The sequence below is a fragment of the Acanthisitta chloris genome, unplaced genomic scaffold, assembly GCF_000695815.1.
Source record: "Acanthisitta chloris isolate BGI_N310 unplaced genomic scaffold, ASM69581v1 scaffold4382, whole genome shotgun sequence".
NCBI lineage: Eukaryota > Metazoa > Chordata > Aves > Passeriformes > Acanthisittidae > Acanthisitta > Acanthisitta chloris.
The window spans coordinates 77,749-92,402 of record NW_008662063.1 but is presented as its reverse complement, the minus strand read 5'-3'; the positions used below and the strand labels follow the sequence as shown (position 1 = coordinate 92,402).

Here is a 14,654-nt window from a genome sequence, read left to right as displayed (position 1 = left end):
ATGTAGGAGACATACTGTGGGTTTTGGAGAACTGAGGGTGGAGGAGCTTCTGCCATGTTCACAAAAGGGAAAATACAGTGGTCAGATTCTATGTGGGCTCTGGGTTTGTCTTAAGTCTTCCTCCTGGAGGGAAGAATCTTGTCTTCTGCCTCACCTCCCTGTGCAAGCCAATGAAGAGATTTAGAAGCACAACTTTGACATTTACTGTGAAGATTTTTGTTCAGTGGGTTTTGAATGTTACTGTGATTGCACTGTCCCTAGTTTGGAGCATAAATTATTTGATATGGGGATGTTGCACATGTGCAACAGCACAGTGACACAGCAGCAATGGGATCTACTAGATTAATAATCTGGAAATTTTAATGCTGGCATAAAACTGAGCTTTTAGGTCAGTAAAACACAATTCATGTGCTTCAAGGATATCTTGGCATGATGGGGTCTTTGTGGAATGTATAGTCAAATAATTCTCCCATTAATGCTTTAATATGCTGGAAGTGAGCTTGTTTCTTTGGTTTGTCAATCCTACTGGAGAAATGATAAATGAAAGTTTAGTTTAATGGTGCCTTTAGAGCCACTGTCTAGTCCCTGGACAACCTAAGTATGGTGTGTTCATGTGCAATCTCTGTCAGAAGTAGTTCCCTCTTAAAAAAATCACTAGAAATTTAATAGTTTCCATATTTTTTCTGTTTTTTCCCTGTAAAGTTTAGCATAGCTGAAGAGGGCAAAACTTCTAGCACAGATGTTCGTTGCAATAAACTTAATTTATAATCAGCTATGATAGACTATGTGGCTACATCAGTTAAGTGTCTGAGTGATTACTGCAGTGTTTGTGTTCCAGATAATTCAGGGTATGTCAAGTGGTGTAGTTTGGACTTGCTGAAAGTACATTAAGCACTGTATAGTAATGGAGGAGAAGACAAAACCTCTGAAGTGTCTCCTCTTAATAAGCATGCCATGATTCATGGGCTCCAGTGCTTCAGCATAATAGAGCAAATTAAAGACAGAATAGAAGCTGTCTCTCTTAATTTCTTACAGATTTTCTATGTTTGTAGTGTCTTACATTTGTTTCCTTCATTTAATTACTCATTCTACCAGAGAGGATTATAACAGCTTTTCATTATAAACTGTCCCTGAAGATATGGAAGAAAACCTCTTCTAATCTACCGAGAAGTTCAAACTAGTTTTCAGTCTTGGAAACAGATGTAAACAGTCACAGCATAACTGTCAGGATTTGTTCCATCTTGACTGGCACAAATGCAAAAGGCAACAATGGTAATTCCTGTACAGGGTGATCTCATTGGCATAGAGCCTTGTGCATCCCAGAAACTGTCATTAGATGGCAACTGTGTCCAGAGCTGTTTGTAGATGCTCCTCAGGTACCACAGTGGTCACCTACCCATTAATTTAATCAGTGGTGTATAACATTTGTCCTGCAAAGAATGAGAATATGTTCAAAAACTGAGGTGGAAATATTGAATAGATGCTGATTTTGTAGAAATAAGAGGGATTTATATTTCTTGGTTTTCCCATTTTTCCAAGATAAAGTCCATCTGCCAAGGAAGTACAGAAAGTTCCCTAGCAGGGAGCCTTGTGTAGCTTCTGCACTTAGGCCTGAAGTATTTAGGATTACAGTGGAAACCACCAAGCTTTATCTTCCTATTGGTATCTCTTTCACAGCCTGTAGGATATTTCTGGATATAGTAGCTTCTCTTTATGAATGGGCATCTTAACAGCAGCATTTCTTCTGAGCAGTTTCACTCTGTAAAGGAGATAATAAGAGATTCCAAGGTATTTTTCCTTGCTTTGGGCAGAGGACAGCAGGAGTTGACTTTGCTCTTTCTGTGTCTCTCTCTGGCTAAAGGTGATAATTGTGCCTGGACTCCTGTGTGCAGCCAGGGCCAAGATGCAGGGTTATCTCCAGCCTCAGTGGAAACAGGTGAGGATCAGTTTTCTAAAGCAGGATCATATGGGTTTCCTTCTTTTCTGATGAAACAATTAAAAGCTTCTGGTAGAGAACTGAGCTTTAGGAAGTTTGGGGCAGAAAAGCCACCGAGCTAACAGCACACACACAGGGTGTGCAGTGCTGATGGGACCAGCCTTGAATGAGAATAAATGCTGTGAATTAAGTCCTCTGGTTTAGATTAGCATTTTTACTTTCACTGGGTTTCTTATAATCTTTCTTGTATTATTCAGCACATGTAATTTTTGAAGCCTAGAAATAACTTTACTCTTAAAGTTGAGGTCAGGGGTTGGGCCTAGAACTTTACAAGTTACATATGTAACACTAAAACAATATTAATGAACTAATGAAAACAATAAAACAATATTTGTTTTGCCTTTTTTTCTTTTCTTTTTTCTTTTTCTTTTTTTTAAACTATTACTTTAAAGATCTTCTTCCCCCCCTTTTTTAGTTCCTGTTTCTGGTTCTCACATGGCTGCCCCTGCTTGTCAGCATTCTTTGGGCAGTTTCCTACCAGCTGGAAAACAGAGGGACACAAGGAAAACTGATCTGCACTTAAAGCCAAAGGCTTTGCACACAGTCTCAAAAGAGAGGCCACACTCCTTGGTGGACCTTAAGGCCTATAAAGACACAAAAATTTTAGTGGCAAAATTTTTGGAGCATTCAAACTGTAATCTCCCTCCAGAAGTGCGTCACGTAGTGAACAGCATCCGCTCAGTCATTAAATCTGATGAGAGACACATGGAAGAAGCCATCTTCAGTGCCAACATCATAGACCAGGTGGGCCACTTCTGTTCTAGAGATGTGTTCAGTTTGACAGATAAACACCTTACTGCAATGTTTTTACAGCTTGAAGTACTTCCGACAGTTCCTATGAAAGTTCTTTTATAGTAACATGGTTTTAGTAAGAAATAATGTGTATTTATTGGGCAGAAATGCATTTTACACTGAAGCACTTATAAATGCACTTAAAATTCTTCAGCTGGGCCCAGTAATACCCTAGGAGATCTATAGGAAACTGATTTACACATGGATAATCATCCTCTTCTATTTCCAATGTCTCTCTGGACCTGTGACTGTTCATGTATGAATTTGGGTTTGTAAGAATGGGTAGATATACCAGCAGGGCCACAGCTATCCAAACCCAACAGTGCAGGAGATGGGTAAAGGCTCTTGGTGTTTTTAAGTAAAAGAATTGAGAAATTGGGCTTTTCCAAATGCAGGAGAGAGTATAAAACAAACACAAGGCTTGGAAGGAATCCTATAAAACAAGGGAATTAGTAGTAGAAGCACCTTTTAATATCTCGTGCAGGAGGTTCTGCAGGAAGAAAGGTGATGAATCACCTCTTGCTGGTATTGTTACCAGAATGACAGCTAGGGAAATGAGGTTCTTCTGATGTTGTCCAGTTGAAAAAGCAGAATGCTCTAGCACTGACTAACCACATCCAGGATGTCTGTAGGGTTTCCACAGAGCTGGACAGATGAACAAGGACACACCCTTGGGGGCTGTTCCCCCCCTCTGACATACTGTGATTTCTAGGGTATTAGTCAGCTGATCCCTACATGAGGGAAACTGACCAAGTATTAAAATGGGATGTAGTAACACTTGACTAGCACGTGAGGCAGTTTGCAGTGTAGCAGGAATCATGCAGCATGTACCAAAGCTCCCTGCAGGATTGCTTTTGCTGCCTCTGAAGTGGAACACAGAAGAACTGTGTCAGTTACCTCCATAGTCACAGGGGCAGAAAAGCTCCACTGTCATGACATGCTTAGTAGTGTCAGTATGGTGTGAAATTTTAATGCTTTTATTGCTCTACAAAACATATAGGTCATTAAATCCTCCAGTTGAGGATTTAATCCTTGAAAACAATTTCCTTTAAATGAAAAAAAACAGAGTTTCTCACAGTGCAAGTGCTTACGTAGATCATAAAACCAGAAACAGAAATCAATGGCCCAATTTTTACCCTGTGTGCATTGCTTAGATCCAGGGAGACATAAATTTTTTTCCACATTAAAGAAATAATTTTAATAGTTATTTTTTTCCAGACAAAAACCCATTATGAACTAGTCAGTGTCCAGGGCATCACAGCAATCTTTGGTGAAATAGTTGTATAATTCAGATTTGTGAAGTGGTTTGACAGTTCTATTAAAACCAAAATGTTTGTTTACCAGACTTGTGAGGTTTTAGTTCTCTTCCACCCTCACAGAGCTAGTGAAACATCTTTCTCCTAAAAGAAACAGATGAGTTTAATTTGCTCTAAACTTGTATTTGCCAATTACACAGCAGAGCTGCTCCTTTCCCACCAATTTCCTTTTCATTTGCATAGAGAGAAGTAAGTGAGAGGACTAGAGGGAATGGTCATAAACTGAGACAGGGGAGATTGAGATTAGATGTTAGGAAAAAAATTCCCTGTTAGGGTGTTCAGGCACTGGAATAGATTGCCCAGGGAGGTGGTGGAGTCACCACCCCTGGTAGTGTTAAGAGCATCTGGATCTGGTGCTGGAGGATATGGTTTAAGGGTTACTGCAGAGTGGCAGATAGTGGTTGGACTCAATGATCTTAGAGGTCTCCTCCAACCTTGATTCTGTGAAACACTTGACACAACACTGCAGTACAGCCAAGGCAGTCTGACTGGGCCTCCCAGTGGCCTGTGCTGAGCCCTGCCCAGCTGTAAGGACAGCAGCAGAGGGCTCTGCAGGGCTGCAAATACCCATCTGCTCTGCAACAGTTCCATCATTAGACAGCTTAAATGAAATATTATTCACAGCCTGAACCTTCGAAGTGAAGACTTTTCTTACCCTGTTTTCCCCATCGTTTCCTTCTCCACTCCTGCCCTTTCACACAGGTAATTACGAGTTCCCAGCAGAATGTGAATACCTCTAGAAAGAGACTCCAAGAAGACCTTCATCTTCAGAGCTGTGGTGCTCTGAGCTCCCCAGTTGCCTTCCTGCACAGGTCCCACCTCCCTCGCAGCTCAGAGCGGGACAGGCCGCACAGTCTGATCGGAGTCTGCCGGGAGACCATCCTTTGAGGATATCACAGGTATGTCATTCCAGCAGAGACAACTCTGGAAGAAACCAGGACTGGGACAAATACTAGTGGATGACTTAAAAAGGAAAAAGTGTCTTCCTTTGGAATTCCACTTTTTTCCCCGACAGCAGGATGAGAGCACCTGTTATTCTGAATGTAAATTTCAGCCTTGATTTTTGCTAAATTTTAATTGATTTTCATTAGTTAAGTCATAACAAGTGTTTTCCCAGCCAGAAAAGCATTTATTTGACTCTATGTACTGAAATGCTACTGATGCTGCCCAGCACTTCTTGCAAACCATTGCAAACCCACCAGAGACTGACTGTACAACTTGAAAGTTGTATTTATTTAATGTACCTCAAAGTGTTTTAACTATCGTCAGTGTTTTAATAAAAAGTATTTCTGGACTTTGCTTTTTCAACAACTGATTTGGATAGAAACCTAAAGGTGACACACACACACATACAGTGCTGCTTCTAATCCATTTTCCCAGTGTCTTTCATTCCAGACTGACTGATCTGTCCCATTGACCCTCCCAGGTTGCCCTTTTAAATAGCAGTGATGGCTGCAGTGTGGTTTATTTTTGCTTTGCTCCAAATGCTCCTGAGTTTGTTCCTGTACTAGCATTTGCTACTGAGAACTGACATTTCAGTACTCTGCAGTGTGTGACCAGAAGATGCATTAGGAGAGAAGACTCTGAAATTCTGCATTTCTAAAACTCATCTTTTACAAACGTTTTACCAGCACCAACTGCTAGGAAGTTAGATGAATTTTTACCTAGTGGAGCCTTAAACATTTTTTTCAAAAAGAACTGTTACTCCAATTAGTAGTTTTGACAGTTTTATTACTCAAACATGTCCTTGTGGTTCTGTTGTGTTTATGATATATTTAACATTGATCTTAAAAAAATAGCAAGAAGTAAATATCATTGACACTAATTTGATTACCAGCACAAACACAGGTCTGCCAGCAACATCTTCCAGTGCAAGCTTCATCCTGGCTCTCAGAGGAAATTGGAAAGGCCTTAACAAAAGGTTCTCATAAAGAACCTACCCCAGGCTGATGTTTCAGGGGTTAATGTTTTTGCAGCAGTGCTTGTCAGTAGCGTTAGTTTCCATCTGAGGGTTAATCCTACACTGGGTTCATTTGTGCCACTCTGAGCTGGGCAGACACCCTGGGAAAAGGTCACAAAGGAATGTAGCTGAAGATGGGCAGTTTTACAGCATCATCCATTTTAATGTCCTTGAACGACAGCATTTGTCTGTGTTGGTGTGAAGTTACAGTGACATCCAGTGGCAACAAGGTGTGCGAATTGAAAGCATCTACTCTCCAGCTAACTGTGATACACAAATTCCCAATTCAGGAGATTAATTCCTTTTAAAAAAAATAATCTGTGACCTTTGCAACTGCACTTAGATGAAGAATTAAAGGATCTTCTACTCGGGTTTTTTACTATGTAAACTTACACAACAAACAGTAAGCAAGCTTCCTTTCTTAGTTCAGATTTATTAGTGATAGCTTAATTCTTTCCTAAGGTCAGTTGCATGCAACACACTACTCCTTGAAGTACAGTCATCTAAAGCTCTTTAGTTACTGCATGGTAAGGCTTCTTAAGTCACAGTGTATTTTCTTCAAGGCCTTGGCCAAAAGAAAAAAGTTCGACGAAGTTACACCAATTAACATTTATCTCATAAGGAATACAACTTTACTACTAGGTTTTTATCTACACACATTCTAATACTGCTGATGGTGCTAGGTTATTGGTCAAAACAACTTACATTCAGAACACACTGCCTTAGGAATAAGGATGCTTTATAAAAGACAGAAACAGGTAAGCATGGCTTTCCCATTTTGAGCTAATATGAACAAAAAGGTCATCTGCAAAAAGGAAGGAAAAAAAAACCTCAGCCCAACACGTACATTACACAACCTGTGCAATAAGTTATCCATGAAATAACTTTGTTAAATCATAAAAATCACAAGCATTAAAAATAAATATGTATCTAAATAAATATTTTGATTTTAATCTTGTGGCAATTATTCTTTATTTAGCATATGAAACACTTGTTACATGTTTATGTTCACACCTTGCCAAACAGGTTACACTTGTCATAACAATACCAAGTACTACAGTGGTTTTCTTTACAATAGAATCTAAAAGTTTTAACTGCACATTCCTTCCCACTGAAATACCTTAAAATTATGCAAAGCCATCAGTATTGGACCACTTTATGGGACTGGGATTTTTTTTTTCCACTTGAGGCAGCCAGAACTTGCTCTAATTCCTTCTCTTTGCCCTTTCCTGCAGTCTCATTCATCAAATGTTCACATTCACTGTGTTATCAAACAAGACAGACATACATCACTCCACATAAAGGTTACAAATAAATATGGTTTAAGTTCTATGAGAAAAGAGTTTAAAAGATGTTGCAAAATACTTAAATGTTTACAAAGATTCTTGTCAGTGATTATTGTCCTTGACCATCCTTCTCATCACTTTTTGTCAAAGAAATAAAAAGGAAGGAGAGGAAAGGCAGAGACACCTGTCTGTTCCTTGTTCTGGAGTCCTCAGGGCAGCTTCCAAGCCTTTCTTTCATACAAAATACAAAGTTCTCTTCAGCTGTGATAGTTTCGGCTTGGATGGAATCGTTCAGTTCTGCTGCTGCAAGATGCTAGATGTACAGGGGAGTCTCTTGCCCAGTTAGAAGCCTGAACATGGCAGCTGGCATAGTCTTCATGTGAATCTGTCAATTGATTACACAGCAATTAACAGACTTGTTACTAGTTTAAAATAACCCATAAGGCCCCATCTGTCTCTCCCTGTGGTCTAAGTGATGGTTTTGTCCTGGTTTCTATAGATGTGTTATCAGAGTTTCCAGTTCAAAGTTCTCTGGTTTTAAGACATTGCTTCACCGTCTTTGCTTTTTTTCTGTTTTTAAATTATTATTATTAATCACTATAACAAGAAGCATCATCATATAGCTTTAAAAAGTACCTAAACACTTTCTATTGTTCTACCCTATTCCAATTACAGCCCTTAAAAAAGAAGCAGCACAAACCTCTCTGCAAATTAATTCTGCTCTTCTGGTATTAACTGAACTTAGATTTTTATTTTGTCTTCCTATGGGAATGTCATTTCACATGTATTTTCTCCTAATTGCAGTATGATCCTCTGACCACAGAATTTGGGACTCTACCACCTGATGTTTAAATGCTGTTTGGTGGAGCAGGTTCTCTCGTGGCTACAAGGAGTACTGTGAGCAGTGTTAGGGACTGCACAGATGAACAGGTTTCAAGGCCTCAGGAATCAGGTCCTGTCAGAACTGTAGAAACAGCTCTAAGTACCCATCAGACAACACACGAGGAAGGAAGGGAAACTTTGCTAACTGCAAATCCAGACCCTGAGCAGCCACATGCTGCCTTGGTATCTTGTTCCCTTCGGGCTGTAAAAAATAGTTTCATGTTGGCCTCATATGTTTGGTGAGCACATTTCATTGCTGACTTCTCTAGAGGTACTGGAGAGAGGTGTCTTTAACTTATTCCCAAGGTAAGCTGGAAATTAAATTATTAAAAGCTCTATCAATTTGCATCTCTCAGCCCTTTGAATATTAATTCGTCTGTGGCAGATGCTATAGCAATAAGCCAAGAGACATTTCTGTAGCTAACATGCTTGAGTGATTTCTTCCTTTAATTGATTGCTTTAATTCAAACAGGTTGAAGGTTCAGAATTATGCTGGGAGCTCTTGAAAATGAGTGGTAAAATGCAGTGAATGTGCATCTAATTGTTCAAGAAATGTTGTCTTACTTTGTTCCCTGTTAGTACCAAACTGCAGTTTACTGAGGTAGTAGGTTTACTGCTGTGTTAAGACACTCTTTGCAACTGCAACATACATTCTTTCCACTATTTTAATTCCTTGGTAAAGTATTTGTTTCCTTACCTCTCCCACTGAATTGGACAGTGCTTGTACTATCTTCTCATGAGCTGTTGCAACGACACTTTGTCCATTGATCTCGATAATGCGATGTCCAACTCTCACCCCTCCTCGCTCTGCGATTCCACCTCGCATCAAGCTGCAAATCTGCCAAGGGAAAGCAAAGTTTAGCCCATGATGATATTTAGAAATATAATGTACCACTTACTGGGATTTAATACACAGTGATGAGTGGGGAGACCATAAGGATTCCTGAAGATGCCTGTGGAAAGTATTAATCAGTGCTGCGAGTTTTTAAATGTTGGTTTAGTGGTTTATTGGGTTCTGGGGTTTTTTTTCAAGATTTCTGCAAATTACATTTTTTCGTTCTCTTGAGCTGGGAACATGAAAATCCCTACCACAGTGGTACAGGTAGTCCCCATGCAAAAGTGGATATAAGGTAAAGAGAAGGAAAATGTTTTCAATATTTCTGACTAAATAATGGAAAAATATAAAAACTGATAAATTGAATGTACAGCAGCTTTTTTTTTCACATACATGGAAAAAAATTCTGACAAAAACCTTAATCCTGAACCCTGCACAAACAGTTTAGACTGAATGATGCTGCCATAGAGACATTCTACACTGACAGCTGGTGAGCTGTCAAAAAGGTCACACATACCAGGAAGATACCAGACCTATCTCAAAGATATAAAGAAGAATTTTTTTGTGGTGAGGGTGGTGGAACAGGTTGTCCAGAGAAGCTGTGGTTGCCCCATCCCTGGGAGTGTTCCAGGCCAGGTTGGATGGGGCTTGGAGCAACCTGGGCTAGTGGAAGGTGTCCCTGCCCATGGCAAGGGGTTGGAACTAAGATGGTCTTTAAGGTTCCTTCCAACCCAAACCATTCTATGAGTCTATGAAATGTGCAGATTCTGTTTCATCTTACAGGCTATTCTCAGCAGAGTGAAGTATGACAAGTTGTTTCCTGTGCCTCTGCAGAATGGCAAAGGGCACTCTGCTCTCCAGAGTCACTGCTCTTCTCTGTGCTGGCTGGAGGTTGCTGAGGATGGAGCAGGCAAGTCAGGCCACCCTTTCAACTGGCAGCTGAGGTACCAGTAGAGAACTAGGAACAAGTTTTGAATTTTATGCCTCCTCTACAACAGGGTAAAAATTCAACAAGAAGAGTTAAATTCCCCAGACAGAGACCCAGCAGACATTGCTACTTAAATTATCCTGAGAGTACAACACACGTAGTATACAAGCAGAAAGAAAAATTTCAGTCCAGTAGGAGGAATTGACAGAATGTTTCCTCCTCAGCAACAGTATCTGTGTCACCACAGGATCCTCCCTGCCAGAATAGACAGCTGTGTATTTAGACAGAAATTTCTGGTAAATTATTTCAGAGGACTATGCTCATGCTTCACATAAGGCAGATAATGTATAGCTTAATCTCTAGATCTGAGCAGAGTTTAGCAGTGCTGAGATTTACCTTTTGTTTATGGAGAAAATCCTATTCTTGGAGGAAAAGAAATGAGTGCTGCAACATCCAGTAATGGCTGTTTCTGTGGTACTGTCAATGGTTAGAATTATATGCCAAGAATTATTATTTGCTGCGATCTGGTCATTTGCTCAGAGCTAAATACAAGTATGATAAGATGTGGCTTGTGTCCCAGTGAGTTTGTAATCTAACTGAGAAGCAGAGTCTGTGGGGAGATGGCCAGTCTGGACTGTATTGAAGGTGAAACATTGTCTGTGGTTGACTGGAATCTTCTTCTGTATGACACTAGAAGTTTCCTTTAAATTTCTCTTCACAAATAATAGTGCTATAAAAAATGAAATCCCTTCTTACTGGAAGTTCAGACTGTCTGATATGGGCAGTGAAAACATGTAGCTGTTCTTTGTTTATAGAAGGCTCTTCTCAGCCTTCAGAAAAAAGCATTCCTCCTGCAGTGAGATTTATCTTTCACCATGCTCTTTCTTGTGGCTGAGTGTTACCCACTGTGCTTCATAAAGTATTTCTGATGGTTTCTATGGATAGAGGCACCAGCAGGACCCTTCACAGAACTGTCTTGAATTTCAGCCACGTACAGTACATTGTTTTGCAGGTAGTCTACCCTCCAGTCATACAGCTGACAAGATAAGCTGTACTACATAGATCTTCTCTTTTACAGAAAGCTTCTCAAATCAACTCACTGTTAGAGTAACCGTTTGCTCCTTGCTGTTGGGGATTGTATGCAGTAATCAGAAAGGACAAAAAGCAGCATGTACCAACAGAAACCCTGTAAATATATTTTTTGTGGTATAAAGGAAAATATAGAGATAGCACAGCCAACTGGAATAAAAGCTTTCAGAGCAAATGGAAATGTGACCTCTCACCCCACCAGGATAAAGGGAGACATAATAGCTTGCATATCTATCTCCAGCACCTTTCATTGTGTGGCTCTTAAAGCACTTTTAATACCATCAGTGAGTTTCTTCTTTCTAACAGCCTCAGACATGGGAAGTGGTCTCTTCATTCAAGAAAGTGATCCCTCTCCAGGGAAGGCAGGCAGCTTCCTTTTTGTGAGCATCAACTGTTCTAATGAGGTAGAAAGAGAACCAGACACAGAGGCTGAGTGCTCTGCCCCCAGACCTGGGGAGCTAGAGACAGTGCACACATAAACAAACACATGTCTCACAGCACACATTCTCATGGCTCCTGGATTGGCAAGGGTCTGACTCAAAGCAGCCCCAAGATTTTGTCTCCAGCCAGTGGAGCTATGGCAGATCAGGCTGGCAAGTTCCAGCTGAGCAGTATCACTAAGTAAATATGGTTTTATTCAGCCAGGACTCTCTAACCTGCTGTGTTTGTTGAACATTGTGCCAGCTGTAATACTATTAGATAAAGCAAGACATATCTGGATCTTCTTGTAAGCAAGAGTCTGTACTCTACTGGCTGTGTAAACTGAAGGGGAAAAAAAGCAAACAGGTGTAAACCATAAAACCAAACTGGCTCAATCCATTCGGCTGGTAGAGATTTGTCTTAGACAAGCTGCCACACATCAAATGTGAAACTTCAGTAGCTTCACAATCAGTTTCATTTCAGCTGTCCATTGTGTAGCATTAAGCATAAAAGGATAAAACAGTGCCAGGCAAACTGTTTATTCTATGTAAATGCCTTAATCATAACCTATTAACCAGGTTTCTTCTCATCTCACTCCTGTATTACACTATTTGAACCCTGTAAATATTTTCCCCAGTTAAATGATAATAAAGGCAGAGAGGAAAGAATATACTGTTATGCTAATTTTTTCTTGGTTTTACTGAATTTTTATATAGAATTGTGCTAGGCTAGGGACAGGGCAGATGATACACTTCGTAAAGGAAGTGTCTGAGATTTAGACTGGGAAGTTATGCTTTATCAGCATTAAAAATACAACTGGTAATACACAAATTTTTCCAAATGTAGAAAGCAACAATGTGACATGAGAGGAATACTTGTGTTTAAATAACATCATTTGAAAAAAAGTGTAGCATAATGATTTGCAGAAGGTGACTGACATGTCACCTCATGTTCACCTCCCATCACACAATGTTCATACTGGTTTCATATGTATGCACAATGTTTCTTTCCTTAATATCTTACACTTCGAATTTTAGATTCCTTTTTTAACTATGCAGTGTAACTATATCAGGAGCCATGAAGAGAATTTGCATCATTAGAGGAATTTTGCAAAATTAATATTCTGATTTATGCTGTTGTGCTGTTCCCCAACCAGAACCTCCAAGAGCAGGTACTACTAGTGCTCCATGGAGCACAAGATCAGGATTTGTTTTAATTAAACTACACAGAATAAAGAGAAAAAAGCAGTCCAGTGTCTGCATCAGCCTGATATGCTGCACAGGCAAACCCCAGCTCAGCTAGTGCCTTTGCATGGCCAGATTGTTTATGGGCTCTTCCCTAACATAACAGCTGTATATCCTGCCCAGGTGAGATAGGGTGAAAAGGAGCCCTGAGAAGCTGCTATCAGAGGATGCAGACATGAATCCCAGCTGCATGGATAATGAGGTACTGGCAGACCAGTAGGAGACATCTAATTATACCCATTCTGCCAAGCCACTTATTTCTTTGCTGTGCTAATGCTGAGCCAACAAAGAATAACAATATTAGTTCTGAATCCTATCATAACTTGTAACAATTGCTGGCAATTACAAAACCACTTACAAAAACGTTCAGTGTCAAACTACCAGAGGGACATAGTTTGCAGAGTCATATTTTCAAATGTTGAGAGGTTATCAGAGGAAGGATTTACAGGCCCAGAAGCTTGACTATATAGCAGCCTAACAAAAGATGCTAATCTCTGCTTTTTGTTCATTGGCCTTCAGAGTCAAACACAGAGTTCTCATAATGAAATGCATTACAAAGCTGCTTTGTTGTTATCTGATTTTTATGCTGAATTTGGTGAACTTTATGTTGGATGTCATCTAAATGTGGCTCATGTAATGCAATGGATGATGCTCCTCCAGTGTGGTGAGTATGACAAACAGCCAGTAGATGGAGAGAGCACACAGTGACAGCAAACCACCAGAGTGCAGAACTGAATTGAGGCTCCGATTATGCAGATGATTAGCTGGGACAAGATGAATAGATTGTCTCACAGGCTCTGTAACTGCCCCTGTCCATGTGAGGCCGTGGTGTGCTTCTAATCCACCTTGGCCTCGTTCTTCTCCCCAGTTCTGACCCAACCCCCACCAGTGCTGTGAACAGCCTCCTAAAGACTTGATAAACACAGGAATGCTTATAGGTCCTTACGTGTATTCTCCTCTTTTTATCACAGCACCAGCTGAACGGAGTAGATTTACAAAGGTTAGCAGAGAAATCAGTGCTCTGTACACTGTTCCATGCTGCTCTTGGCATCCACTGTGAGATCATGTAAAACCAGATCCCATTCCTTTCATCCTTTTTATACCAAGACTTGGGATTTGCTAACACAGAGTGAACCACCAGCAGTAACCATACACACTTAATATACACATAGGTGAAAGGGGATTAAGCACAGGCAAAGGAGGACAGAAATACACCACACACCTGATTTTTCTGTATTTTTCTACAGCCCTTTCTCCACTAGTGTCAAGAACATTTATGCCCAACATGACAAATACTTTAAACCTCTGTTTCTAAGGGATGTCAGCCTGGGGCAGGTACCACTTCTGAGTGCTTCCAGCTGGACCAAGACTTGTAGCAATGTTCTTTCTACCAATGTCTGCTGTGACTACAAGGTGATATTCCAGCTGGACTGAGACTTGTAGCAATGTTCTTTTTACCAATCTCTGCTGTGACTACAAGGTGATGTGTGATCTTAGGCACACTTAAAATCTAGGCAGAGCAGTAACTTAGAGATGGCTAAGCAGAGCTGAAAACCCATTCCTGAGTTTGCTAGAGTGCAGTAAGACCCATAAACCATATCCTCTAGAGTTACCTGCTCCTCTTCCAAGGGTGGCAAACAGAAATCTGGCAACTTCAGTCACTGAGTTTCACAGAACAGGGGACCAGAGCCCACAGTCCTTTGTGATGTGGTTTTCTGTGTGAGCAGCCTTTTTTTTTCCTAGACTGGAGGAAGAGGAAATGGTGATGGTCCCTCACTACAGACAGTCTCTAATGCTAGTATCAGCCTCAGAAAGGCCAGGTGACTACCTGGGCTAGTTGTGTTGGGGAGTTTGCTTTGGAAAGGTATCCGAGAACAGCTTGGGAAGGAAGAACTACGAGGAGGAT

General features: G+C 40.4%; 2 protein-coding genes across 3 annotated transcripts in view; one reads left to right on the top strand and one right to left on the bottom strand.

Annotated features, from left to right (window-relative positions):
• FAM189A1 (family with sequence similarity 189, member A1) overlaps positions 1-5,436 on the top strand; it is a 57,206-nt gene extending 51,770 nt beyond the window's left edge. The window contains exons 9-11 of the mRNA XM_009070459.1: positions 1,862-1,936; positions 2,412-2,740; positions 4,807-5,436. Coding sequence (XP_009068707.1) covers positions 1,862-1,936; positions 2,412-2,740; positions 4,807-4,992 — 590 coding nt within the window. The 3' untranslated portion in view covers positions 4,993-5,436. The remainder of the gene's footprint in view (positions 1-1,861; positions 1,937-2,411; positions 2,741-4,806) is intronic.
• Positions 5,437-7,185: 1,749 nt separating this feature from the next.
• Positions 7,186-14,654, bottom strand: part of APBA2 (amyloid beta (A4) precursor protein-binding, family A, member 2) — a 34,854-nt gene continuing 27,385 nt past the window's right edge. For both annotated transcript variants that reach the window (XM_009070457.1, XM_009070458.1), the window contains 2 exons: positions 8,930-9,070; positions 7,186-7,735 (listed from right to left, as the gene is read on the bottom strand). In XM_009070457.1, the coding sequence (XP_009068705.1) occupies positions 7,664-7,735; positions 8,930-9,070 (213 nt within the window). In that variant the 3' untranslated portion in view covers positions 7,186-7,663. The remainder of the gene's footprint in view (positions 7,736-8,929; positions 9,071-14,654) is intronic.